Source organism: Bufo gargarizans, chromosome 8 (assembly GCF_014858855.1).
Source record: "Bufo gargarizans isolate SCDJY-AF-19 chromosome 8, ASM1485885v1, whole genome shotgun sequence".
NCBI classification, from domain to species: Eukaryota; Metazoa; Chordata; class Amphibia; order Anura; family Bufonidae; genus Bufo; species Bufo gargarizans.
In genome coordinates, this window is record NC_058087.1 from 177,194,299 (window position 1) to 177,221,383 (window position 27,085).

At 44.1% G+C, this 27,085-nt stretch overlaps 1 protein-coding gene across 1 annotated transcript; it reads left to right on the forward strand.

Moving 5' to 3' along the window:
- Window positions 1–290: 290 nt before the first annotated feature.
- Window positions 291–25,506, forward strand: DNASE1 (deoxyribonuclease 1). The gene is made up of 9 exons (XM_044305054.1): window positions 291–355; window positions 10,022–10,155; window positions 11,787–11,875; window positions 12,390–12,476; window positions 18,854–18,969; window positions 19,564–19,676; window positions 20,925–21,079; window positions 23,078–23,174; window positions 23,326–25,506. Exons 2-9 carry the CDS (start codon window positions 10,024–10,026, stop codon window positions 23,377–23,379), a joined length of 843 nt encoding a protein of 280 aa, XP_044160989.1. The 5' UTR covers window positions 291–355; window positions 10,022–10,023; the 3' UTR covers window positions 23,380–25,506.
- Window positions 25,507–27,085: the final 1,579 nt, after the last annotated feature.

Here is a 27,085-nt window from a genome sequence, read left to right on the forward strand (position 1 = left end):
CAGAACAGCTGGAGTTTGCTGATCCCTGCAAGAGATTATCATGGTGGAGTCCACACTATGGTAATAAATCCTGGTATTATATGATGTGAATGGTGTCCCCATTTACCACATGGTCTTATCTCTGTGAACCTTGAGCTTATGGAGTGCACCTGCATACTGTCATAATCACTGCCTTTACTACCAGGACAAGCTAAATTTGGGAGGAGCTGCATTGCTCACTGGGTCACCTGTCAATGTGGGAGGATAAATTCTATATAACCTGATGTCTAATAACAACAATAATTAGAGAGCCTACTATCATCTGGCAGAATCAGGCAGACAGACCAGGTTTACCAGACTTGCCAGTCACTTTCCAGTAAGTATGCTGCTCTTATTCTCTATCTAACCCCTGCCCCACTTTTTACATTGACCTTGGGTACCAGCACTCCCACCCGTCTGCACTTTAAACACCAAGACTCCTCTATCTTCTATAGGAAATGTAATTGTCTACTCCAACACTTTATGGAGAATTCTACTTTGATTTGATTACTGCTCTCCATTTCTAGTACCGCTGTGCTTTATATCTCTACTTCTTCCATTGGCCTTATAGCTCAGACTGGGCTTTGTCTTCCTTCTACTCTCAATTTCCTTCTAAACCCAACAAGGGTTCTCAGTGAAGGTTTTCTTCCCCTTTTGACTTCCCCTTAGCTCAATACATGGTACCGTCCTCCATTCTTAGGCCCATCTTGACTCACCAGTGTATTTTACCATGTTTTGATCCATATAGTCATAGGTTTCTCATTTGTTGCTTCTATTTCTGAACACATCTCATTATACGTTCCATAGGATCATTAGAGATGTAAGTGGTAATGCTGATCCTCTAGCTCTTCTGTACTTTATATTACAGCTATTCTTCATCCTCTATTAATTACTAATTTGTCTATGTCTGGTGATCATTCTCTTCTAATACTCTTACTATTGTTCAGATCAGGCTCCTCTAGTACACCTAGCTATAAATTACGCTCTCAGGCCCGCCACATAAGAAGATGCCACTATTGTAGAAAGGACATGTTTGGTGGGGGGCCCTGTTAAGGATTTTGCACTGAGGTCTGGGATCTACAAGTAACACCTCTGACTCTTCCTCTTATAAGGTCCCTAATTTATCTACCTCTGGTGCTCCTCTATGACCTAATGCCTATATCTCTAGTACTCCTACTACTAAGTATTCCCAATTTGTAGGTCACTGGCACTCCTCCTCTGAGGGTACGGCCACACGTTCAGGTTTTATTATGCAGTTCATGAAGCCAAAAGCAGAAGTGAATAAAAGAAAAGAAAAGGGATATCTTCCCATATACTTTCTCTGCTTTTATGATCCACTTCTGATTTTGGCTTCAAAGACAAAGATGGCATCCGAAAACCTGAATGTGCGGCCGTACCCATTAGGCTGGGTTCACTTGTGATTGGTTAGCTGAGGATTTGCTGTCGCAGATTTTTGTGTCAACTCTCTTTTTATTCATTTTTTGGCATAGTAAAGAAATGTATATAACATTTAACTGGGTGTTGACATATCAAATAACAAAGTTTGCTGTTAACAATATTCTCAAATGTGGTTCACTGGATACCCATTGCAGCCTCACTGGTGTGGTATGGGCTTCAGTTTATTGACCTAATTATCATCAATGATGGTCTTCTCGACTTGCCCAGGGGTTCGTATATATATCTTGTGCGAGGCTGGTATGGTTCAGCTAACAATGTGAATAAAACCATTAAAACGAATCTTGACATTCATCTTTCGCATAACCAAGAGAAAATTAGCGGGGTGGAATGTGCAAGGGCAAAGTACATATAGTCCCCATTCTGCGTGTTTAGAAGTTTTGCATGTGTGGACTCATTCTCTAGCCCATATTTTCTATATATGGAAGAATATCTGTACTCTGTGTGAAGGACCTTCAGGGAGCCCAGGTCCCAGACGTATTTCAGAAATGATCTGCGAAGTTTAAGGAAGAAGGAGGGAGGAAGATAGATAGGCAGTGTCTGCATCAGGTATGATATTTTGGGAGTAATTATCATTTTAAGCAAGTTGGAGCGTCCCATCCATGAGATGATAGAGTGGATTCTATTGTCTGCAATATGGGCGCATAGTTTAGTGAGTACCATTTTTCAGGTAATGGGGATATCTGTAGACCTAGATACTTGATGGATGAGGAGGACCATGGGAAGGATGTAACCTTTTTGACTGCTGAGGGAGGGTGGGAAAGTGATGTTTAATGCCTCAGATTTTGATGGATTTATTTTAAAGTTGGACAGCAGGTGGAATTGGTCGAAAAGACCGGACAAAGCGGGGAAGGAGGATTCTGGGTTAGAGGTGATAACCAGTAAGTCATCCGCGTAGGCTGCAGTGGAATGCTCAGTGCCTCCTGCTTTGAACCCCTTTATTTCCGGATGTTCTCGAATTGCTTGGATGAGGGTTTCCCTTGTGAGCACAAAAAGGAGAGTGGGGAGAGGGGGCAACCCTGTCTTGTTCCTTTAGATATTTGAAAAGAAAGGGACAAAGTGCCATTAACTCTTATCATTGCCGAAGGGCAAGAGTACAGAGCTGAGATGAAGCCGAGGAAGGTCTCGGGTAGGCCAAATTTGCGTAATAACGCTTGCATATAGATCCAGTCGACCCGGTCGAATGCTTTTTCGGCATCAGTAGATGAGAATGTTAATGGTAACTTTTTTCGCTTGGCCAGCTGGATCAAATGCAAGATTCCGAGAGTGTTGTCTTTGCCTTCCCTAGTCTTTACGAAACCCACCTGTTCAGCATTAATTAGTGAGGGGAGATATTGATTAAGGCGATTTGCTAGGACTTTAGCAAGTATTTTGACGTCTACGTTGAGTAGGGAAATCGGACAGTAGCTACCGCATTGCTCTGCATCTTTCCCTTCTTTAGGTAGAATCGTGATATTTGCTTCTAGTGTTTGCGGGTTGAAGGTGGAGAGCATATGGGGGAGAAGAATATCTTGGAATAATTTTTAATACATGGCTGTTAGTCCATCCGGACCTGGGCTTTTACCAGAGTGAGTTTCCTTTAATGCTGATTGTAGGGAGGGTTATAGGTGTAGCTAATTGGGCGCATTGTGACTCATCTAAGGAGGGCAGAGATAAGGTATGTAGGAAGTTGTTTATATCTTGTCGTCTAAGGTGAGATTCTTCCTTAGATTCTCCAATTCTCAGATTTTATAGGGCTTTATAGAATTGTCTAAAGTGTTCCGCTATGTCTTTTGTGTTGGTGGTCTGTTGTCCGTTAGTGGCCCTAATGGATTTAATAAAGGTCTTTTCCCTAGCTCTTTTGGCCATCAGAGCCATAAGTCTGGAACCCTTATTGCCATGTATATACATTTTATGTTTGGCATAAAGATATGCTTTAGAGAGGAGCTGCATCATTTTCTCTCTGGACAGCCAATTCTGCTTTTGTGGCGGTGGCCAACGTTCTTTTATGCTGTTTTTCTAGGGTTTCCATTTCTTTATCCTTGCATTTTTTTGAGGTAGGAGCATAGTGAAATCAGATCTCCTCGCACTACTGTTTTATGGGCTTCCCATATCATAGGTTGAGGTGTAGTCATGAGTGTGTTTTGCTTGAAATAGTTGTTTAGTAAGGTCTTGATGCGGGCTTTGTGTGACGGGTCTTGGAGAATCGTCTCATTGAGTCGCCATGTAAAAGAGCGGGTGGGAAGGGATTCTATAACTATGGACAGTGAGACCGGGGCATGGTCTGAGATGGCAATGTTAAGTATTGAGGATTTCACCATTTTCGTTAGGTGCGTAGAGGTGAGGAGGATGTAGTCTAATCTTTGATAGGAATTATGAGATTCCGAGTGATACAGTCCTGATCAAAAGTTTAAGACCACTTGAAAAATGGCAAAAAAAAAACATATTTTACATTGTTGGCACTTAAAGGGAGTCTTTCACCTAATCTGAGCGTTTTAGACCGCTCAGATCAGGTTATAGACTCTTTAACCCTCATTACGATCATACCTGTCTCTTATGTGTCCCTCGCCCAGACAATGAAAATAACACTTTTTAAACTTATGCAAATTACCTTCTGAAGGTGCCCAGGGGCGGCGTTACCGGGCGATGTGCCCAGAAAAACACACCTCCAGCCGGCGGACGTCACGAGCGGCACCAGAGGACGGCGGGCTGGGAACTGGCCCGCACCTGCGCACTGCTCTGCCCATTATGGGCAGAGGAACATCCTTTCATATTGCGCATGCGCCGGCCGGCTGTCTTTAGTTCGCCGGCGCATGCGCAATATGAAAAGCTGTTAATCTGCCCATAATGGGCAGAGCAGTGCGCAGGTGCGGGCCAGTTCCCAGCCCGCCGTCCTCTGGTGCCGCTCGTGACGTCCGCCGGCTGGAGGTGTGCCACGTGTGCCACGCTATTAAAGTCCTGGTTGCCATAGTAGTAGTAGGGAGCGGGGGAGCAGTATACTTACAGTCCGTGCGGCTCCCGGGGCGCTCCAGAATGACGTCAGAGCGCCCCATGCGCATGGATGACGTGCGATCACGTCATCCATGCGCGTGGGGCGCCCTGACGTCACTCTGAAGCGCCCCGGGAGCCGCACGGACGGTAAGTATGCTGCTCCCCCGCTCCCCACTACACTTTACCATGGCTGCCAGGACTTTTAGCGTCCCGGCAGCCATGGTAACCATTCAGAAAAAGCTAAACGTCGGATCCGACAATGCGCCGAAACAACGTTTAGCTTAAGGCCGGATCCGGATTAATGCCTTTCAATGGGCATTAATTCCGGATCTGGCCTTGCGGCAAGTGTTCAAGATTTTTGGCCGGAGCAAAAAGCTGCAGTATTTTCTCCGGCCAAAAAACGTTCCGGTCCGGAACTGAAGACATCCTGATGCATCCTGAACGGACTTCTCTCCATTCAGAATGCATTAGGATAAAACTGATCAGGATTCTTCCGGCATAGAGCCCCGACGATGGAACTCTATGCCGGAAGAAAAGAACGCAAGTGTGAAAGAGCCCATAGAGTTCCGTCACAGAACTGATCAGTTTTATCCCCATGCATTCTGAATGGAGAGTAATCCGTTCAGTTTGCATCAGGATGTCTTCAGTTCAGTCGTTTTGACTAATCAGGCAAAAGAGAAAACCGCAGCATGCTACGGTTTTCTCTCCGGCGAAAAAAACTGAAGACATGCCTGAATGCCGTATCCGGCATTTTTCCCCATAGGAATGTATTAGCGCTGGATCCGGCATTCAGAATACCGGAATGCCGGATCCGTCGTTCCGGCACGCGCATGCGCAGATCAGTAAAAATGTGAAAAAATTTACAAGACGGATCCGTCGGTCCGCATGACAAGCGGAGAGACGAATCCGTCCTTGCAATGCACTCGGATCCGTCTCACAAATGCTTTCAGTCAGCGGCAGATCGGCGGATCCGGTGGCCAGTTCTGACGACGGAACTGCCCGCCGGATCACACTGCCGCAAGTGTAAAAGTAGCCTTAGTAATCAATTCTTCTCCCAAATTGTAATTTGCTCATTATTACGTACTGGTTTGTAATCTTATACAGTATTGTTTTAAATACTGAACATAAATGGTTAATACAATGTTCTATTTGAAAAGCATTTGCAACATACCGTGTACCTTTTATACCATGTATAGCTCTGCATAACCAGATTTTAGTTTTATGTGGCCTCTTGCCAATGCAACCTGTTGAGTGGGTATGATAATTGCAGTGCACGAGTATAGTCATTATGTAAATACCCGTGTGACTGTGATATGAATCAGTAGGCCGAAACATTATTAACCTGTATACAAAATGTACAACTGACAACGAGCATTACCTGTAATAATGTCGGCTAGTATGGTCATTAATAGTTTTAATAGTTCTCAGTATTTCCTGCATGAATGCAATTTTTTTTAATTGTGTTAATTACTTCTCAGCCCGTGTACAAATTCCCTGTAGGAGAAATGAAGCATTACACAGTTCCCATTGATGTCAATGAGCTGTCAATATAATGCACAGATAAGCTGGATCCTCCAGAGTGAGGGATGCTGTTTGTAGCTGCTCAGTTTGATATGCATTCAGCCTAAGGGCTCATGTACACGAGCGTGTGTGCCCTGTGATGCGGACCAAAAATAGTGGTCCACAGTGCACGGGCACCGTTCATGGGCATGCCGTTTGCAGACCGAAATCCCACGGAAGCGCTTTGTAGTGCTTCTGATCCGTGCCTTGACTCCGTATCTTGAGGATTGCGGACGCATTCAAGTCAATGGGTCCGCATCCGTGATACAGAGTGCACGCGGCCGGTGCCTGTATATTGCGGACCTGCTGTTTGCGGTCTGCAATACGGGCACACGCACTCATGTGCATGAGCCCTAAAGGGGTTGTGTCACATCAGTGCCATATTGCTAGGATACGCTACCAATGTCATAAAGGTGCGGGTCCCACCTGTCGCTTGAATGAGGCCCCCAAAGTGCGGCGTGCTCTCAACTATCTACTATGGGAGTTCGGAAAATAGATGATTGAGTGAGCGAACTCGGCTATTTTTGTAATCCCATAAAAATTAATGGAGATCTCACTGCACAAGTGTGGCCACTGCTCCATTCACTTCTATAGGACTGCTGAAAATAGTCGTACTCCCATAGAAATTAATGTAGGTAGTTGCGCTCTCATTCACTTTGGGGGCCTGTTCTAAGCGATATGCCACCAGTGTCTGAGGTGAGACAACCCTTTTTAAATGAGTGGTTATCAGTAGTGTTGAGCGAACTTGTGTTTTAAGTTCGGCGTCTAAAGTTCGGGTTCGGGTTATCGAAGAATCCTGTTATGGATTCCGCTACCACGGACCATAACGGAATTTAGAATCCATAACGCGATTCTTCGATAACCTGAACCCGAACTTTAGACACCAAACTTAAAACATAAGTTCGCTCAACATCAGCGCTCAGGAGTGCAAGGATAAGGGTTACCCCGAGCCATCAGACAGCTCCTCTGCAGATTTCAATGCAATGCAATAGCAATTGAAAAAGAATACATTGATGTAAATACATTGATGCCCAAGTGGCAGCATTCTGCATGGCGTGTGAGTTTTTGATATACAGTCTGTCCCGATAGTGTCTCCTCACCCCACTCACAGGGCTTGTGGGGAAAGGTAGGCAACAGTAGAGTTGTAGAAAAGCAAGTCATACACAAAGAATGGGGAAGTGTTGCTCAAAAAAACAATCTCATCATATTTCGTATTCAGTTCTGCATTAGCAAGAAATCAAAGCAGAAATTTGATTGGTTCCCACTGGTAATACTTGTTTGCACTAGTTATTATACATGAGTGTGGCAATCAAGGTTATGGTGGCTTTCCTTCCCTCTATTAACAGTCTCCATGACCTTCTTGATACAGGGGTACGTCTTGTCCTATACGGCCTCTCTACAGTTCTGCACTGTCTTTTAGTTGTAGGTCCCCATGCAGCTACTTACACAGGTTGCATAGAGGCTCCCTGGGAACTCCACCCGCTGATTGCCTCCATTACACTGCTTTTCTCTAGCACAACTCAAACCACTCAATCGCTAACAGGTCTATACCCTCTCCCGTTGGTTGGAAGAGAAGCCCCCTTTAAAGACTAATTGCTTCACCCATCTGGCGTTTCTGAACTCTCACACTCCCAGTCACCATCTTGAACCAGGCTTAGGCAAACTAATACTTGTAAGAAGGAGAGCCACCAGAACTCACTGAAGGGTGAAGGTAGTAACACACCTCAGGACAATACAAGATGTAAATAATATATTAAGATCACAGCAGTCACTAGACTTTCTGTAGATCTGTGGAAAGCTGTAAAACAAGTTAGCAAGAGCATGATCAACCCTATTAAACCAGGCATACTGCCCAGTAGGGTTTGATCATGGAGAGTTAGATGACCTCTTTCTTACTGCAATTAGATGTTCCATTGCATAAAAATTATTACTTTTATCATTATGCAGATGAGGTGCTTGGAGAATCGGGGAGCTGGCCTAGCCCCTAACAGTACCGCTTCTACTTCTCTCTCCCGTTGCCACTCCCTTTCCCCCTTGGAGCACCAATTCTCCTCCTCGCTCCTGTTGCCACTGCCTTTCCCCCTCATAGCACCTCTTCTCCTCCCCTCCTCTCTCCTACTGCCAATGACTTTCCTCCTTTGAGCACTGATTCTCCTCCTCTCTTCCACTGACACTGCTATTCCCCCTCAAAGCATTGCTTATCTTCCTCTCTCCCGTTGACACTCCAGTTCCCCCTCAGAGCACCTCTTCTTCTCCTTTCTCATGTTGCAACTCCATTTTGCCCTCTAAACACCGCTTCTTCACCTCCCCCTCTCCCTTTGCCACTCACTTTCCCCCTGAGAGTACGCCCTCTTCTACTCCTCCTCTCTCCCGTTGCCACAACCTTTACCCCTCGGAGCACTTCTTCTCCTCCTCATCTCTCCTGTTGCCACTACCTTTACCCCTTGGAGTACTGCTTCTTCTCCTCCTCCTCCTCTCTCCTGTTGCCACTACCTTTACTCCTAGGAGCACTGCTTCTTCTCCTCCTCCTCTCTCCCGTTGCCACTTCCTTTATCACTAGGAGCACTGATTCTTCTCCTCCTCCTCCTCCTCCTCCTCTCTCCCGTTGCCACTTCCTTTATCACTAGGAGTACTGCTTCTTCTCTTCCTCCTCTCTCCCATTGCCAATCCCTTTCCACCTCGGAGCATCCCTACTTCTCCTACTCCTCTCTCCCATTGCCACCCCCTTTCCTCTTTGGAACATCGCTTCTCCTCATCCAATCTCTCCCTCTACCACTCCTTATCCCCCTTGGAGCGCCGCTTTTCCTCCTTCTTTCACCTGTGGCTACCCCCTTTCCCCTTTGGAACATCGCCTCTCATCCTCCTTTCTCTTCCTCTAACACTCCCTAAACCCCTTGAAGCACTGCTTTTCCTCCTTCTCTCTCCTGTGGCCACCCCCTTTCCCCTTTGGAACATCGCGTCTCCTCCTCCTCTCTCTCCCTCTACCACTCCCTACCCCCCTTGGAGCACCGCTTCTTCTCTTCCTCTCTCCCTTTGCTACTCACTTTCCACTTGGAGCATCACTTTTCCCTCCTCCTCTCTCCCGTTGCCACTCCCTTTCCCCCTTGGAGCACCACTTCTCCTCCTTCTCTCTCTCCCTCTACCACTTCCTATCCCCCTTGGAGCACCTCTTTTCCTCTTCTAGCCTATACATGCATGAGATTTCATGGTGATGCATTGAAGCAGTGAGGATTCTTGACCCTGTCAATCAATGGGGGAGAGGGCAAAGTGAAGCTGTGCTCCAAGGGGCTCGGCTAGTAAGAATTTCTCTGTAACAGAACATTTGATTGCAGGAAAAAAGGGGTCATTTAACTTGCCATGATCAACCCTACCGGGCAGTATGCCTGGTTTAATAGGGTTGATTATGGTGACAGATGCTTTTTAAGCACATCTTAAAACATGGCAGTAATCCCTAATGTGCCTGGAGGTGGTTACTCCACCACCTTGCCAGAGCCACAAAAACTGTTCCTAAGCTGTACACCAATTCCTCATAGTGTTAAAGAGGTTATGTTTTGATTAATGTAGAAAGTAAAAATCAGACATCATAGTACATAACAACCTCTTTCTAACAAAGCTAGAACCAGCCCTGTACCTCACATCGGTCCAGAGATCTCCCCATTGATTGCTCTGCTAGATTTATATCAAGCTGACCGCTCAAGGGGAGTGTCTTTTCTGCTGCAGCTAAGGGGGCGTGTCCATGCTCTGTCCTATCACAGCTCAGGAGGCAGTAGAAGGATAGAACTGAGCATGTGCGGCCTTCTCAGTGAGCAGGACAAAGAAATAAAAAAAAAAAGAACAAACAGCAGGTGGCGCTATACAGATACATTTTATTGAATAACTCAGTGGCTATGCAAAAATTTTAATTACATACAGTTACAAAAGTGTTTGGATTCAGGTGCAGGTTTGAGAACTGTAAAATATTTTTTGTGGAGCAACCTTTCATTTTGATTTATTGCTTTCTGTGTTTTGATCTCATCAGAGATGCTACGTCTGGTGATCGTACTCGCGCTCGCTGCATGCACCGTCTCAGCATTAAAAATTGGAGCATTTAACATTCAGGCTTTTGGAGACTCTAAAATGGCAAAGCCTGAGGTGTGCACAGTTATACTGAAGGTAAAGTGCCCTTTATAGAAAATCAAAGTCATATCATGTCATTGTATATTGTAATATGATGCTGTACATGGGCACCATATGGCAGAAGAGCCCAATATTAATAGAGCTTTCTGTGACCACTGCAATATAAAGTGCTGCCCAAAATTATTCATACCCTTGGTAAATTTTGACTTAGTTACTTTTATTCAACCAGCAAGTAGTTTTTTGACGGGAAATGACATAGGTGTCTCCCTAACGATAATAAGACGATGTACAAGAGGCATTATTGTGGAAAAAATACATTTCTCAGCTTTTATTTACATATGAGCAAAAAATACAAGATGTTCCGCACTGTGGAAAATCTCAGAGGACGTGGTCGGAAGCCAAAAGTGACACCTGTGCTGGCCAGGAGGATAGTTAGAGAGGTGAAAAAGAATCCAAGGATCACCACCAAGGCCATCCTGGTGAATCTGGGCTCTGCTGGTGGCAATGTCTCAAGGCAGACAATCCAACAGACACTGCACAATGCAGGCCAAGGAGGACGCCACTTCTCCAGATAAGGCACACACAAGCTCGCTTGGCCTTTGCAAAAACTCATCTGGACAAAGAAGAAGACTTCTGGTCTTCTGTGTTATGGTCAGATGAAACAAAAATTTTATTGTTTGGTCACAATGATGTTTCCTTTTGGCATAAAAAATGAGAAGCCTTCAACCCAAAGAACACCATCCCCACTGTCAAACATGATGGTGGGAACCTAATGCTTTGGGGGTGTTTTTCAGCCAATGGACCAGGGAACCTAATCACAGTAAATGGCACCATGAAAAAAGAGCAATACATGAGGATTCTCAACGACAACATCAGGCAGTCTGCAGAGAAACTTGGCCTTGGGCACCAGTGGACATTTCAGCATGACAATGACCCAAAACACACAGCAAAAGTGGTGAAGAAATGACATTGACATTTTGGAGTGGCCCAGCCAGAGTCCAGACTTGAATCCAATTGAGAATCTGTGGAGGGAGCTAAAGATCAGGGTGATGGCAAGAAGACCCTCCAACCTGAAAGATTTGGAGCTCATTGCTAAAGATGAATGGGCAAAAATACCTGTGGGGACCTGCAAAAAGCTGGTCTGACTTATAGGAAGAATAGCCAATAAAGGCTTTTCTATTGATTATTGAGAAGGGTAGGAATAATTTTGGACTGGACACTTTTTGCTCAAATGTAAATAAAAGCTAAGAAATGATTTTTTTTTTACCACAATAATGCCTGTTGTACATCGTCTCATTATCTTTTGGGAGACACCTATGTCATTTCCCATCAAAAAATCACTTGCTGGTTGAATAAAAGTAACTTTAAGTCAACATTTGCCAGGGGTATGAATAATTATGGGCAGCACTTTACATAACTAGTTGTAGACAAATGGTGGTCACCAGAGAGAAAGTCAGTTGGTTTATAGGTTACACTTCAAAAAAGGTTTCAAAAAGTACATTAAACCTAGATACAAGATCATTAGTACTAATTACGCTATGTGCATAGAGATAGACAGGAACAGAGTATAATGTAGCAGTCGATTAAGGCAATTGCTTACATGTGGTTGGCTGGTTCTGTGTCTGTGCTTGTTAGTTATTCCCAGTATCTTTTATGCCCACTTTCAGATACTGCAGCGGTATGATATAGCCCTAATACAGGAAGTCCGTGATGCCGACCTCAGTGCAGTCGAAACGTTGATGACAGAACTGAACAGGTTAGATCTTTCTTGCTATTTTTTAGGCATCCATGACCCAAAAAATCACCTAAAAACTTTTGTGAGTTTTGGGTTGAATCAAGATGAGGATCGCAACGTGCTTGACGTGGGTGAAGTTACTGTGTAACCCCAGCCTTACTCCTGTTTATTGTCACATATGGACCGGCCTCCTGTCCTAAAAGGACAAACATTCATCATTTTAAAGGGTTTTACTTTACACATTCAATTTATCTCAATGTACAGCTATCTCCGTCCCCTAGACTTTGATTGTAGTGGCAACGCACATGCTTGACCACTGCTTCATTCAAACAGGGGACATGAGTGAGACTCCTGTTCCCGAGACTGGTGGGGGTCCCAGTGGATAGTGTTCATTTTGGGAGAACCCCTTTAAAATAAAAATCCTCACATAGCAGAAGGCCAGTTCACTATTTTCTGTATTGATAATGTGTTGCAAACAGTGCACACTAGGCTATATAATTACGGTACTAATTGCAAACCTGTTATTCATTTTCAGCCAGAGTTCAGGACCCGTTTATTCCCACGTGGTCAGCGACTGTCTCGGAAGAGATACTTATAAAGAGCGTTACCTGTTTGTTTACAGGTGAGATTCCTCATATGTAAAATTGTTCTAATAGATAGCATACATAGACATTTTCTGCAATTTTTTCACCCTCAATACATTGCTTAAGGCTACTTTCACACTTGCGTTGCTGGATTCTGGCAATCTGTATGCAAACGGAAAACATTTGTAGAAGGATCCGGATGCGGATCCGTCTCACAAATGCATTGCAATACTGGATCCGTCTCTCCGGTGTCATCCGGAAAAACGGATCCGGTATTTATTTGTTTTACATTTTTAAAAGGTCTGTGCATGCGCAGACCGGAAGACCAGATCCGTCAACACGGATCCGGCACTAATACATTCCAATGAAAAAAAAAATCCGGATACGGCATTCCGGCAAGTGTTCAGGATTTTTGGCCGAAAAGAAAAATGCAGCATGCTGCGTTTTTTTTCTCCGTCCAAATACTGTAAAAGGACTGAACTGAAGACATCCTGATGCATCCTGAACGAATTGCTCTCCATTCAGAATGCATTAGGATAAAACTGATCAGTTTTTTTTCCGGTATTGAGCCCCTAGGATGGAACTCAAAACCGGAAAACTTTGATGCAAGTGTGAAATTACCCTTAGGCTACTTTCACATTAGCGGCAGGATGGATCCGACAGGCTGTTCACCCTGTCGGATCAGTCCTGCCGCTATTTCGCCGTGCCGCCGCTCCGTCCTCATTGACTGTAATGGGGATGGGGGTGAAGCTCCGGCACCTCTGCCCGCCCCGCTCTTCCTTTGCGTCCTCCTTCTCTGCAGCAAGATCCCGCGCCTGCACTATTCATAGCTTTGCCGGGGCATGTGCACTGCGATGCCCATTGTGAGCACAGCATCGCAGTAGCTACTGCGCATGCCCCGGCCAAGCAATGGAGAGCGCAGGAGCGTGATCTTGAGAAGGAGGACGCAGAGAACTTAAGGAGAACGCAAAGGAAGAGCGGGGCGGGCAGAGGAAGAGGCTGGGGCGGGGATATGATGAAAAGAGGCAGAACAGCCTGGGCACCAACGAGGTGAACGGCGCCCCTGGGCACTTACGAGCCCTAATTTACATATGAATAAAAATCTGTTGGAACCATGTAGGTCCTATGTAGTATTTTTATTGATGTTTTGCCAAGAACCCTTAGTGAGAGTCTGGGAGCGCTGGAACCATCTAGAAGTCGAGTATTCCACCTCCAAGTCCTCCTCCCATGCTTTCATATATGGCAACTTAGATCCCTCAGCCATATCATTAAGTGTTCCATATATTCTTGACAGTAAAACCTCGCTTGTGTAGAGAGTAGGCAATAGAGCCTTCAAAGGGAGTATAATTAAAGATTCCAGTAGATGCCTGGATGGATTGTAGGAACTGAGAAGATCTGGTTGGCATATATAGTTCCCTCACTGGGGGATCATACCTTTCCCTGAAGTCCGCCAGGGGAAACAGTTTGCCTCTAATCAGGAACTTTTGCGGGGAGCAAAGGTTATTGGATTTCCACCAATCAAATGCGTGAGCTTGAAGGCCAGGCAGAAACGCAGGATTTCCTAAAATATATTCTAGTGGACTATAGGGATGACTTACACCTAACTGACCTCCAGAGCAGCAGAGATTAGAGGGATAGTAGAGTTAGTTCGAACAATAGTCGGGAATGGGAGGCTAGACCAGATCAGGGCCCTCCAAGAATACGGGGCAAGCAGGGTCTGTTCCAACAGAATCCACAACGGTTGCTCTTTAGGGTTGAGATGTGTCAGGAACAGTGGTGCTAGTCTAGCAGCCTTATAATATTTATGAAGGTCAGGAACTGAAAGGCCCCCTTGGGATTTATGGTGATACATTGTGCGCTTAGAAAATTAAAATTTAGCCATATAAATTTTAGAATGTCTGTTTGCAGCCATTTTAGATCTGAAGTGGGCACCGGTACAGGAAGAGTTCTAAATAAGTATAGCAGTCTGGGGAGGACCACCATCCTGATTATATGAATTCTACCCACCCAAGAGACTGGAAGGGACCGCCAGCCTCTAAGGTCCTCTCTAATTTTACTATATAGAGGAGGATAATTAGTTGAATAGACCCTATCAGGCAGGGATATTCACAGATACGGGATAAAGTTATGTCTAATTTGAAATAGGAATTTTTGTGATAAGAGGGACTGGGTCTGAGAAGCTCGGATTTTGAGTGGTTAATGGAGAGCCCTGAAGCCGCGGAGAAGGAAATTATGGGATTGGTAATGGAGAGGATGAGGTCATCGGCAAATAAGCTCAGTTTATGCTCAAGGCCACCTATAGGGAGTCCTGTAGTATCGGGATGAGATCTGATGTGGAGAGCTAGGGGTTCCATAGCAAGAGCGAAAAGAGCCGGAGTCAAGGGACATCCCTGACAAGAGCCCCTCTGAATCCGGATGGGTGAAAAATGGGACGCAGGAAGGTTTAGATAGGCTTCAGGGGTAGAATATAAGGAACGCAGGAATGGGCCCCCAATGCCCATGGGGGTCATGACTCTGGAGAGGTAATCCCAATCCAGAGTATCAAAAGATTTTTTTTTATATCCGGAGCTAAAATAGCTAAGAGGGTATGAGTCCTGTTGTCCTCGTGGATTATATTCAGAACTTTTCGGATATTATCAGGAGCCTCCCTGCCTGGGATAAATCCCACCTGGTCTCTATGAACGATGTCTGGTAATAATCTGTTAAGGCGACGAGCTAGAGTAGAAGTAAAAATCTTATTATCTAGGTTGAGAAGGGAGATTGGCCTGTAATTAGAGGGCAATAAAGGGTCTATATTCGGTTTGGGTGTGACAGTAATCTTAGCAGAGAGGAATTCTGAAGGTGGCGTGGCACCTTGCAGCAGATAGTTACAATATTGGGTGATCTGTGGGACCAACAGAGGGGCAAGTTTTTTTGTAATAAAGTGCTGATAACCCATCAGGCCCTGGGGCTTTACCTATCTTCAATGTTTTGATGGTGTAATTCCACCTCCTCTGGGGTGATGTCGCCACATAAGTCCGTCAATGCCTCCTTAGAAACCCATGGGAGAGGGGTTGATGTTAGAAAGTAGTCTTCCGTGGCCCCAGGACCCGTTAGGGGTCTGGAGTATAGGTGCTGATAGTACGTCTGGAAGGTATCATAAATGGTATCAGGATTGAAAGTGGTATAATCATTTTGGGTGCGGATTTGGTATACTTGATTAATCTTCTGCCTGGTTTTCAGTTGACGGGCCAGCATCTTATCGGGTTTGTTAGCATATTTATAGTAACAGGAGGCAATCCAGCGGAGAGCCTTCTCTGTGTTGTTAGATAGTAGCATATTCAGTTGTAGCTTAGTATCTTTTACTGCTTTGGGCAGATATATAGAGTGATTACATTGATAAGCTCTTGATAACCTACTTTGCTTTGCCTCCTCTAGTGCAATTTGTATGGAGTCCCTTTCTTTTTTTCAATCGAGAGGCTACTCCCACTAGCTTGCCCCTAAAGAAAGCATTGCGAGTAAGCCATAGTAATATAGGCTTGGTCTCCGGAGTAGGAGACAAAGCATAGAAATTCTGCAGGTCAGTGTGGAGCTGATCGAGAATGGCTGGGCGAGTTAAGAGCGATTCACTTAGGTCTCCATGAGTAGGAAGCATAGCTGGGGCCTGTGAAAGCAAACTGTGCCATGACCACATCATGATCAGACCATGGCGATACTATATGCCTGGAGTATAACAGGTAGGGCAGGACAGACGCAGAGGCAAGGATCATATCAATGTGAGTATACACATTTGATGTGCTGGAGAGTAGTAGGTATAGCTCCTCTGCGATCCATTGTGTTCCCTCCAAGTATCAGTTAGTGAAAGGGATTCCATCACTTGACGTATTTGAGCCGAGAGAGCAGCTCCTTACATGCCGTGGGCACTATCGGCATACCTGCAATGCCATTAGGGCAGGAGCGTGGCTCTCTGCTGCATGGAAGACCTGTGTAGCACTTAGACTATTCTGAAAGTTTTTGAAGCCAGAATTCTGAAGTACAGGCCATAACTTATGATATTGATGTGAATTAGTGATGAGCGAAGCAAGCTTCGATGTTACATCCAAAGTCGCTTCATTCATAACTTCGGAATAATACTGTACAGAGATCCGTCTCCGTACAGTATTCAAATGTATGGGCTCCGATGAGCCCAAGTTATTTATTCATGAAGTCGCTCGTGACTTTATTGAATAAATTCGGTAATTGATTTTTAAAGTGGAAAACTACTTTAAAATTTGAAACCAAACTCGTGTTCGGTTCTGAGGTACTAGAGTTCGAGTTCCAAGTTTTAAAGTGGTTTTCCACTTTAAAAATCAATGACCTGACTGGAGTCCATGCATTCTAATACTGTACAGAGACGCAACGCCATACAGTATAAGGGTCCATTCACACGTCCGTAGTGTATTGCAGATCCACAATACACCCGGCCGCCACCCGCCATAGAACTGCCTATTCTTGTCCGCAATTGCGGACAAGAATAGGACATGTTCTATTTTTTGCGGAACCATAGCCCGGAAGTTTGGGGCCGCGGCACGGAAATGCAGACAGCACACTGTGTGCTGTCCGCATCTTTTCTGTCCCCATAGAGAATGAATGGGTCTGCACCCGTTCTGCAAAATTGCGGTGCGGATGCGGACCCAGTTGCAGACGTGTGAACGGACCCTGAATCCGAAGTTATGAACGAAGCAACTTTGGCTGTAACATCCAAAGCTCGCTTTGCTCATCACTAGTGTGAATCAGTCATTCATGCTTTCTTCAAAAACATTTGACAAATTTACTAAAGTTCCTGACTCTCTAAAGCATTATTTATTTTCTTTTTGTTTTACTTATTTTTTTTATGACCATATGACTTATTGAATTACTGATTTATAGCTTTATATTAACTTTGAAACAATACTGTTTTAGTTCTTTAAAGCATATTGTAGCGATTGTGTTGGCATATAGCCCAGAACACAAGGTACGATGACACAGACTGCTGAGTAATGGCTATGCTGTTTAAGGCCATTTGCAGTGCCTTCTTGCTGTATGCACCGGTAAAGCTCCTGCCACATACATCAAACATTTTCATAGGCCCCAATCACTCAATTGAGGCCAAAAGAGTGCCCCCATTGGTATATACTACTGGTCAGAACTATTTCATACAGAGGCATCCAGTTAAAAAATAAAATCATACTACACATTATATGTTTTTAACATAGGAGCCTATAGGCTATGTCTATACAGTGAAATCCTCTCAATGTATGCCCAATGCAGTGTGAAAAGAGCCTAAGATGTCTGTACAGCCTACTGTAAATTTCTAGACTTAGGACATTAATTGCAGAACTCAGAATAATGACATGAAGGTGTATGCTTCTTACAGGCTAAACCTGTCAGGCGAGACAAGGATAACAATAGGCATTGTGGGCTTTGGACAATCCCTGTTCGGTGGAAGGGTCACCTAAAGATAGGCCTGTCATAGGGTGACAATGGCAAATATTTGTAATGTGTTTTTTCTCACAGGGATAGTTAGGTTGCTGGGGCGACTCCATTGGAAGTCAGTGTCAGCTGTATAGGCGCTTACAACCACCACACACTAGGGTAAATTTCGCCTATTTGTAAAATAAAATTTGAGTGTGGGAGGCAATCCACGCAAACATGGCACTAACGTACAAACTCCATGCAGATGTTGTCCCTGGTCAGATTTTAACCATGGACCCCAGAGCTGCAAGACACCATGGGTCATGGACATAATGGGATCCCCAGAACACTGTCTGTAGCTGGCTCTACACTCTTAGATGAGCACACTCCTTCTGGAATGGCTGAGAAAATGACAGCTCCATCTACGGTTCTCATGCTAGGCCGACATAAACATGTAAAGAGGGGAGCAGAGCACTGATCATATTATAATGTGAGAAGCCCTGACCAGCCACACTACTGGGATAACATAGCTCTAATTGATTCACCACTCCTCCTTGGTCTGACTGATGGTCTGACAGAGTGTTAAGCGAGACTCTTCGCCATAAGTACTGACACATAGGAAGTTATAAAAAAAAAAAACAGGACAGAAATTAGTATAAGGCCTCATGCACACGGCAATTTGCTGTACCCAATGTACGGGCAACGTCCGTTCCGCGGCCGGGATGGATCCAGACCCATTCAAGTTGAATGGGTCAGTGATACGTCTGCACCGCAAAAAAATAGAACATGTTCTATTTTTTTGCGGTGCGGAGGCAAGGCCAGAAACACCATGGAAGCACTCCGTAGTGCTTCCGTGGGGTTCCGATCCATGATTCCGTTCTCTAGAAAACCATTCATCCTATTTTTTCAGTAAAAAAAAATTGACCTAAAATATAGGTTGTTAATATACGAATAAAATATTTTAATGGACGTGTCCCAATAACTTGGATTGCAATCCCCACAGGAACGACAAAGTGAATGTGCAGGACAGCTACCATTACCACGATCACAGCATGTACAGTGGAGAAGACACCTTCAGCAGGGAACCCTTTGTGGTCTCATTCAATGCTCCCGAGACAGGTCAGAACAATAGGGCCATCAAACAGATTTTTTATGTTAGGTAATACGTCTCCATAATGAGTACTGGTGGACTTTAGGCTACTTTCACACTCGCGTTTGGTTCGGATCCGTCATGGATCTGCACAGACTGATCCGTTCAGATAATACGACCGTCTGCATCCGTTCAGAACGGATCAGTTTGTATTATCTTTAACATAGCCAAGACGGATCCGTCTTGAACACCATTGAAGGTCAATGGAGGACGGATCCGTTTTCTATTGTGTCATAGAAAACGGATCTGTCCCCATTGACTTGCATTGTGTGTCAGGACGGATCCGTTTGGCTCAGTTTCGTCAGACGGACACCAAAACGCTGCTCCGCCTCCAAAGCGGAATGGTGACTGAACGGAGGCAAACTGATGCATTCTGAGCGGATCCTTTTCCATTCAGAATGCATTAGGGCAAAACTGATCCGTTTTGGACCGCTTGTGAGAGCCCTGAACGGATCTCACAAACGGAAAGCCAAAACGCCAGTGTGAAATTAGCCTTATATTTTTGATGGTTGCTACTAGTCAATGGATTATTCTATAGCATAACACTGATGATTTTGTTCCAGTCATTCAGGACTTTGTGCTGGTCCCATTGCACTCTGCCCCTAAAGATGCTGTTCGGGAGATAGATGCATTGTATGATGTCTACGAGGACGTATGTGAGAAATTCCAAACTGATGTAAGTATCGAGGGGGAAGGTGGATGTACTGTGAAGCTTCATGGATCTGTAGTATGGTACATGATGTTTTGCTCTTCTCAGTTTTGAAAGTGCAGCACAAGCCAAGATACCCATGTCCCTGCTGCAAAGATTTAGGACAGAATATGGATATTTGACTCCAGAAAGTATATAGAGTGAAGTTTATGCCATATAACAGTAATGAAATATCTAAAAAGGATGGTCAGCTCTTATCTTGTCCATGGATGATGTCTATTATTGCAGTACATAGCAATACATTGAATGGGGCTGAGTTGTAATACCAGACAGAGCACGTGGTTAAGAAAAAGTCCCTAAAATAGATAATTCCTTTAAAAGGGGCTGTCGGAGTTCAGAGCTGAACCCGGACATATCCCCCATTTTCGCCCCTCTAACATGAGCATTTCGTGTTCCGATGCTCTCCCTGCACAGGGCAAGGGCTTGTTTGTTTATATTTTCACACTGCTAGGTGGACGCTTCAGCCCATCAGTGTTGCTGGTGACGTCATTGGCACTGATGGGCCGGCTTTAGCGCTACCCTAGCTGTTTTACAGGCTAGGGCAGTGCTAAAGCCTGCCCATCAGTGCCAGTGATGTCAGCGCGCTCACTGCTAGGCGGAAGCCTCCACTTAGCTTACTCTATGGAGACCCCGGTACGCCACCGGATCTCCATAAAAAGCCTTTTTCCCTGCACGATTCAGCGCAGGGCAAAGGAGAGCATTGCTGCATGAAATGCTCCGATGCTCATATCAGGGGGGCTGCCTGGGTGAAAATAGGGATATGTCCGGGTTCAGCTCCGAACCCGGACAACCCCTTTAAATAGTTTTTTCCAGCCTCATTAAACATATCAAACATATATATATATATATATATATATATATATATATATATATATATATATATATATATATATATATATATATAATAAAAGAAGCAATACAGTATCAATGCGGATGCTTCCCTGGTTCCCACTGGTCTCTGTTTACAAGCCTCCAGTGATAGCGTGTTAACAGGTGACTACTAAAGCCAATTGCTCGCTGCAGTGGTCACATAACAGCACCACTGAGGCCAGTGATTGACTGCACCGATCACCTCATATCGACACAACATTGCTAGTGACAGCTGAACAGAGATCGTTGGGGCACTTGGAAGCTTTAGCATTTTATTATCCGTTTCATGGGTTAGTCAATGTTTTATAGGGTTGGAAAACCCCTTTAACTGTTTGTATTTTATAGAATATTATCTTCTTGGGAGATTTCAATGCTGACTGCAGCTATGTCACTAAATCCGACTGGGACAGCATTCGTATGTACACAAGTGAGGATTTTACATGGCTCATACCGCATGATGTCGACACCACTGTGGGAAAAACCGACTGTGCATATGACAGGTAACTGCAAGAATCCAAAGACACAGTGGATGAGTGTTATACTGTTATAATAAGAAATGAAATAGAAAGATGCTACAAAGCCCCATTAGTTGTTATTACCCCACACCAGTCGTAGCTTGGCATTCCTTCACCTGGAGCTAACATTCAGATTGCTACCCTAATCCTGTATTTACATACCCTGGACAAGGTAGAAAAGCTTGTTGGTGCCCCCGCTCATCTGACAGTCTTGATTTTACTTCATAGTATCTGCTATGACAAACTGGTGCTATTCGGTGAATGGATAGTGGTCACCTCGTGGACTATAACCTAGTGAATAAGGGGTTTTCTGGCAAGCAAAAAATATTTAGCCACTTAATGCACACATATATGTAACGTTATTAGCGTTAAGGGGTTGTATGAAGTGAGCTCATCGATATATATGGCAGGCGCCGGCTGTATAATACAGCAGACACCCACCGGGACCTAGGATGATGCCGATCCTGGTCATTTACCGGTAACTCTTCAGAGGCCGCTGTGAAAGGTCCCATGCCTGCCATGGCTAGTTGCCTGCAAAGCTGTGGCTAAAGCACAGCTTTACAGGAAGCCTATCAGAATCCTATAGACCAGGGATCAGCAACCTTCGGCACGCCAGCTGCTGTGAAACTACAACTCCCAGCGTGCAAATATGCTTGGCTGTTCTTCTAACTCCCACATAAGTGAATAAAGCATTCTGGGAGTTGTAGTTTCTGAACAGCTGGAGTGCGATAGACTGCAATAGTATTCTCTTGCAGTCTTTGGGACAAGCTATCAGAAGATTTCAAGGGGACTAAAAATTACAGCGTAAAAAGTAAAAAAAAGTTATTAAAAAGTTATAAAAACAAAACAAAAAACACAGTAATCTGAAAAATTTCAGTTACTCCCTCTTTCCCAATTTCACATATAAAAATAAACAAAACAAAAAATAACCATAACGGACATCGCCATGTCCAAATTTTTTAAATATAAAAAAAATTCCTGTGGAGTGAACCTTAGTGGAATTGTGTTTTGTTTTTTTCGCAATTTCACCCCACATAGATTTTTTCCCCCCCATTTTCCAATACCATATATGGTAAATTAAATGCCATTAAAAAAAATATGAATCGAAAATGTAAAAAAAATTATGGCTCTTCAATGGGGGTGGGGAAACAAAAACACAAAAATGAAAACTGGCCTGGTCCTTAATGGGTTAAAAACTATTGGAATGGCTTGAGATAATAAAAAGTTATACTCACCTGACCAATCTCCAGACACTCATGTTGTGATGCTTCCAGGATCCCTCTCAACACATGAAACGTGACCATACAACCAATCACTAGCTGCAGCACTGACCAGCCTCCGCCAGCGATTGACTGAGCGGTTACTTTTCTACCTCGAGTGGGAACAGAAGGTAGAGGCCAGCAGAGAAACCCCACAGCGTCAGAACGGGGGCATTGTGGGATTGCTGAGGCAACTTTTTTTTATTTCGCTCTTACCCTTTTAAAAACATTTTACCAGCTGGATGACCCCTTTAAGGCTACTTTCACACTAGCGTTTTCCCTTTCCGCTATTGAGATCTGTCATGGGATCTCAGTAGCGGGGGAAAAACACTTCCGTTTTGTCCCCATGTATTGTCAATGGGGACAAAACTGAACTAAACGGAATGCTCCAAAATGCATTCCGTTCCGTTTGGTTGCGCTGCAAGCAGCGTTTTTCTGTCCCTGATGTGGTACGGAGCAAGACAGATCCGTCGTGACACACAATGTAAGTCAATGGGGACGGATCAGTTTACTCTGACACAATAGAAAACGGATCCGTCCCCCATAAACTTTCAATGGTGTTCATGACGGATCCGTCATTGCTATATAAGACACAATACAACTGGATCCGTTCAAGATGGATGCATGCGGTTGCATTGAAGGATGCATGACGGATCCGCAAAAAACCCTAGTGTGAAAGTAGCCTAAAATAAAGCGGACTCTATTCACCCGTTTTCCTTTTCAGAATTGTCATCAGCGGTGAAGACCTGCACAACGCCATAGTGCCCGACTCCGCAAAAATTTTCAACTTTCAGAAAAAATACAAACTGACACCAGAGCAGGTAATAATCACAAATCTGAAAAGAAAGGTAACGAAAGGTGCCCAGAGACAAATACCACTGTAGTCTGGCTCTGGCTTTGTGAATTAGTGGTTGTACTATACAGTTTTTATTTTTAACTATAGTTTTATCATTTATCTATACCTTTTTGCAGGCTTTAGAAGTGAGTGACCACTACCCCGTGGAACTGGAACTTATGTCAGCATAAGCCAACCCTGGAGCATGAAAGTGCCATTAGAGTGAAACCAAACCAGAAAAGTCAACTGAATGGTGCTTTTTTTTATTTTATTCTGTGCATAGAAAAACCTTATGCCACAACTACATTGACAATTCACAGACCATGCCCTTTGGGAATGTATTGCACACAGTACAGTTATCTAATTACTTTAATGAGGTTGTCTTACTTTAGCAAATGGCATTGATCATGTAGAGATAGTTAATACGAGGCACTTACTAATGCATTGTGATTGTCCATATTGTCTTCTTTGCTGGCTAGATTCTTTTTTCCATCACATTACACACCGCTTGTATCCAGGGGTTACGACCACCCTGCAATCCAGCAGTGGTGGTTGTGCTTGCACAATATAGGAGAAAGCGCCGGCCTCTCTGGAGGCTGGGACTGTGGGAGCACGCATAGACACGCATGCACAGCAGCTCTCGTCCTGGCCATCTCGTATCTGCGCTTTGGCGGCGACCGCAGCCCCTGGAAACAAACCGTAATATATATAATGCGATGGAAAAATAATCCAGCCAAGCAAAGGAGGCAATATAGTCAATTCCAATACATTAGTAAGTGCCTTGTGTTAACTTTTCTACATGATAAATGCCATTTGCTGAAGTCAGACAATCCCTTTCGTGGAGCCACCTACTACACAGGTCAGTATTTGCCTAAATACAGTATCTTGAGGCAATATATTATACTGTATTATAGACGTGTAGTCAACATTTCACATAACCGAAGTGTGACTTCACATCTAAAGGTCTGTCCTGCATTACTTTTAAAGGGAAACTGTAATCAAAACTAAAGTTTCCCATGTGTTCCAATATATATATTTTTGCTGCTTTTATCTTTATGTATCGGAGGTGCTTCAGTGACACTATTTTTTTTTATTGAGCCTTTATGTATCTATGTGTCACTTATACCGGTACCAGAATTTCCTATAAGATAAATCTGCACAGAGAAGTACTCCATATCTCCCAGTTATACTGGTGAAGATGACAAGTCAGCCTCCCTGACTGTATAATTCTCCTAGCTTATTTTGGAGAAAATGGAGGAAAGAATAATCACACCGTCCTGCCCGCAGACAGATATGGTACTGGCTTTAGCTGCCAAAGTGATGCTGTGCGGGGGCATCATGACATTGATAGCAGGGATCAGCCACCTCCGGCACTCCAGTTGTTGTGAAACTACAACTCCCAGCATGGACATTTGTTCAGCTGTTCTTGGAACTTCCACAGAAGTGAATGGAGCACGCTAGGATTTGTAGTTTCACAACAGCTGGAGTGGCAGAGCTTGCCGATCGCTGGCATAGAGGTGCAATATATAGGGAAAGATGGCGTCTGATGAGAAGCAGACAGGAGGCTGAACGGCAGCCATGCGAGTACAATTTACATATAAGAAGTCCACAGTTCGATAGACAATCAGGGGTGTATGGACAGTTGTGCTTCTGCTGGAGTGTTTTTTTAAACACATAATTCTATATAGGGCAGAATAAGCAGGATGGGCGCTCTATGCAACATACCAAAAAGCTAAAAACTGTGATTCTAGCGTCACCCCATTTCCCTCTCTTGTGAGCAGGGCCCTCACTCCTAGTGTTCATTTGTATTTTAGCCTGTAATCCTGTGATGTCCATTTTGATTTGTGCGTGCGCTTTTGTATCCTTTTTTTTTCTAACGTATATGTCAAACAGAGGGATAAAACGTGATGGGAACCCAGCCTAAAGGAAAATTCCAGATATTACATAATTGTACAAGAATGAAGCCCCTATAGGACATCAGGAAAACAACTGTACAAAAAATACAAAAACGTTAAATCTATATTATATATTAAAACTAATGTCAAACTTCTGAGATGTCATAGATAAGTGTCAGAAGTGTGAATGGGGGAAGGGGAGATATCAGGAAATACGGCTTGTTGTCAGAACTTCATGTGCAGCTAAGGAAGGCAAATGGGATCCAATGAGGCGACAACTTATCACATTACACATCAGACGTTCGTCTAATGATAATATCTAATGTATAACTCTGTATATAATGTACAACCTGTAACTAGTGCCTGTATTTCATATTACGCTTATCTATTGTAATATTTTTTATAAAAATCTATCTATTCTAATGAACAGTTTCATCATTTCTGCTTCCTATCATATACCTCGTAGTATTTGCCACTATTACTGCACACACAGTGTACACATCTGCTGCAGTATATTGATAAGCCTTGTTGATGGATATTTCTGAATCCAGACCACATAGCAAAGCTGCTCCAGACATAAGCAGTATTTTCTGTCCGATTTGCAAAAAAAATATATAAAAAAAAAATAATGTCATCTGAAATAGGATTAGCACATTCAATGGCTGATACATTAAAAGGGTTGTCTCGAACCCCACTCCCTCACTGGCAGAGGAACTTAGACGTCTTAGACAGGATTTACCCTGGGTTCACACCTGAGCGTTCCTCAAACGCGCGTTTTACGCGCGTTTTTGTAATAGTTGACGCGCGTTTGTGTCATTGACTGCAGTGTCCTATGGCCACAAACGCGCGTTCGTACGCGCTGTAAAACGCCCAGGTGTGAACCCTTCCCATAGGGAAGCATTGGTTTTCATGTCTTAAGCGTTTTACAGCGCGTTTGAACGCGCTGTAAAACGCTCAGGTGTGAACCCAGGGTAAAGAAGCTATATGCTTTTTTTTTTTTTTTTTACGAAAAAATGTTGCAGAAATCTAAAGCTAGGTATTACTACCAGGATAATAAAGCTGGAAAGATTTTAGCCGCTAAATTTAAAGCCCGTCACATTAAAAGCCGCTTTCCGCACCTTATACATCCTACCTCTCAGGAGAAGCTATATTCCCCTCTAGATATAACAAATGGGTTCCAAACGTACTATTATGACCTATATAATTAAAAAAAATTCCCATCCTACTCTGACAGAACTGGGAGACATGGTTGATTCCTATCTGAACTCCCTACATCTGCCTAAGCTAAATAGTACCCAGCTTCAAACTCTCAACTCTTCTATTTCAACGGAGAAAGTAGAGGCGGTGATTGCGTCTCTTCCCAGCAACAAGGCCCCTGGACCGGATGGGTTTGCGAATCATTATTATAAACATTTTAAGACCTTGTTAAGCCCGTACCTGAAAAACTTTTGCCAGGTAGCTATGGATTCTGGGAACTTACCGTCCGAGAATCTACAAGCCCTTATTATCACGCTCCCCAAGCCCGGAAAAACTCCTGACAGACCCCAGAACTTCAGGCCCATTTCCCTCCTAAATTAGGATGTAAAAATCCACGCTAAATTATTAGCTATTAGAGTGGCAAAAATCCTCCCTTCTATAATACATGTAGATCAGGCTGGCTTTGTCCCGTCTCGGCAGACATATTTTAATACTAGAAGTCTGTTGGGGGTGTTACATCACGTGAAGGCCTGTGGGACTCCCATGCTGGCTTTGGGCTTGGACGCCGAGAAGGCGTTTGACAGGCTGCGCTGGTCGTTCACCTTCTCAGTGTTCCGGAAGATGGGATTTCATGGTCCTATTCTTACTGCTATTGGGACCTTATACAGCAATCCAACTGCTAGGACTTTTGTTAATGGGGCCCTGTCGGACTCGTTTGCCCTTACAAACAAGGGGAACCAGGTTGCCCCTTGTCGCCCCTTATATTTATTATAGCTATGGAACCATTGGCTCAAGCGATTAGACA

Coding starts and splice junctions, on each gene's coding strand:
- DNASE1 (XM_044305054.1), top strand. CDS start 10,024: ATGCTACGTCTGGTGATCGTACTCGCGCTCGCTGCATGCACCGTCTCA. Junction 18,970..19,563: donor ATTCAATGCTCCCGAGACAG/GTCAGAACAATA, acceptor ATTTTGTTCCAG/TCATTCAGGACTTTGTGCTG. Junction 21,080..23,077: donor ACCGACTGTGCATATGACAG/GTAACTGCAAGA, acceptor TTTCCTTTTCAG/AATTGTCATCAGCGGTGAAG.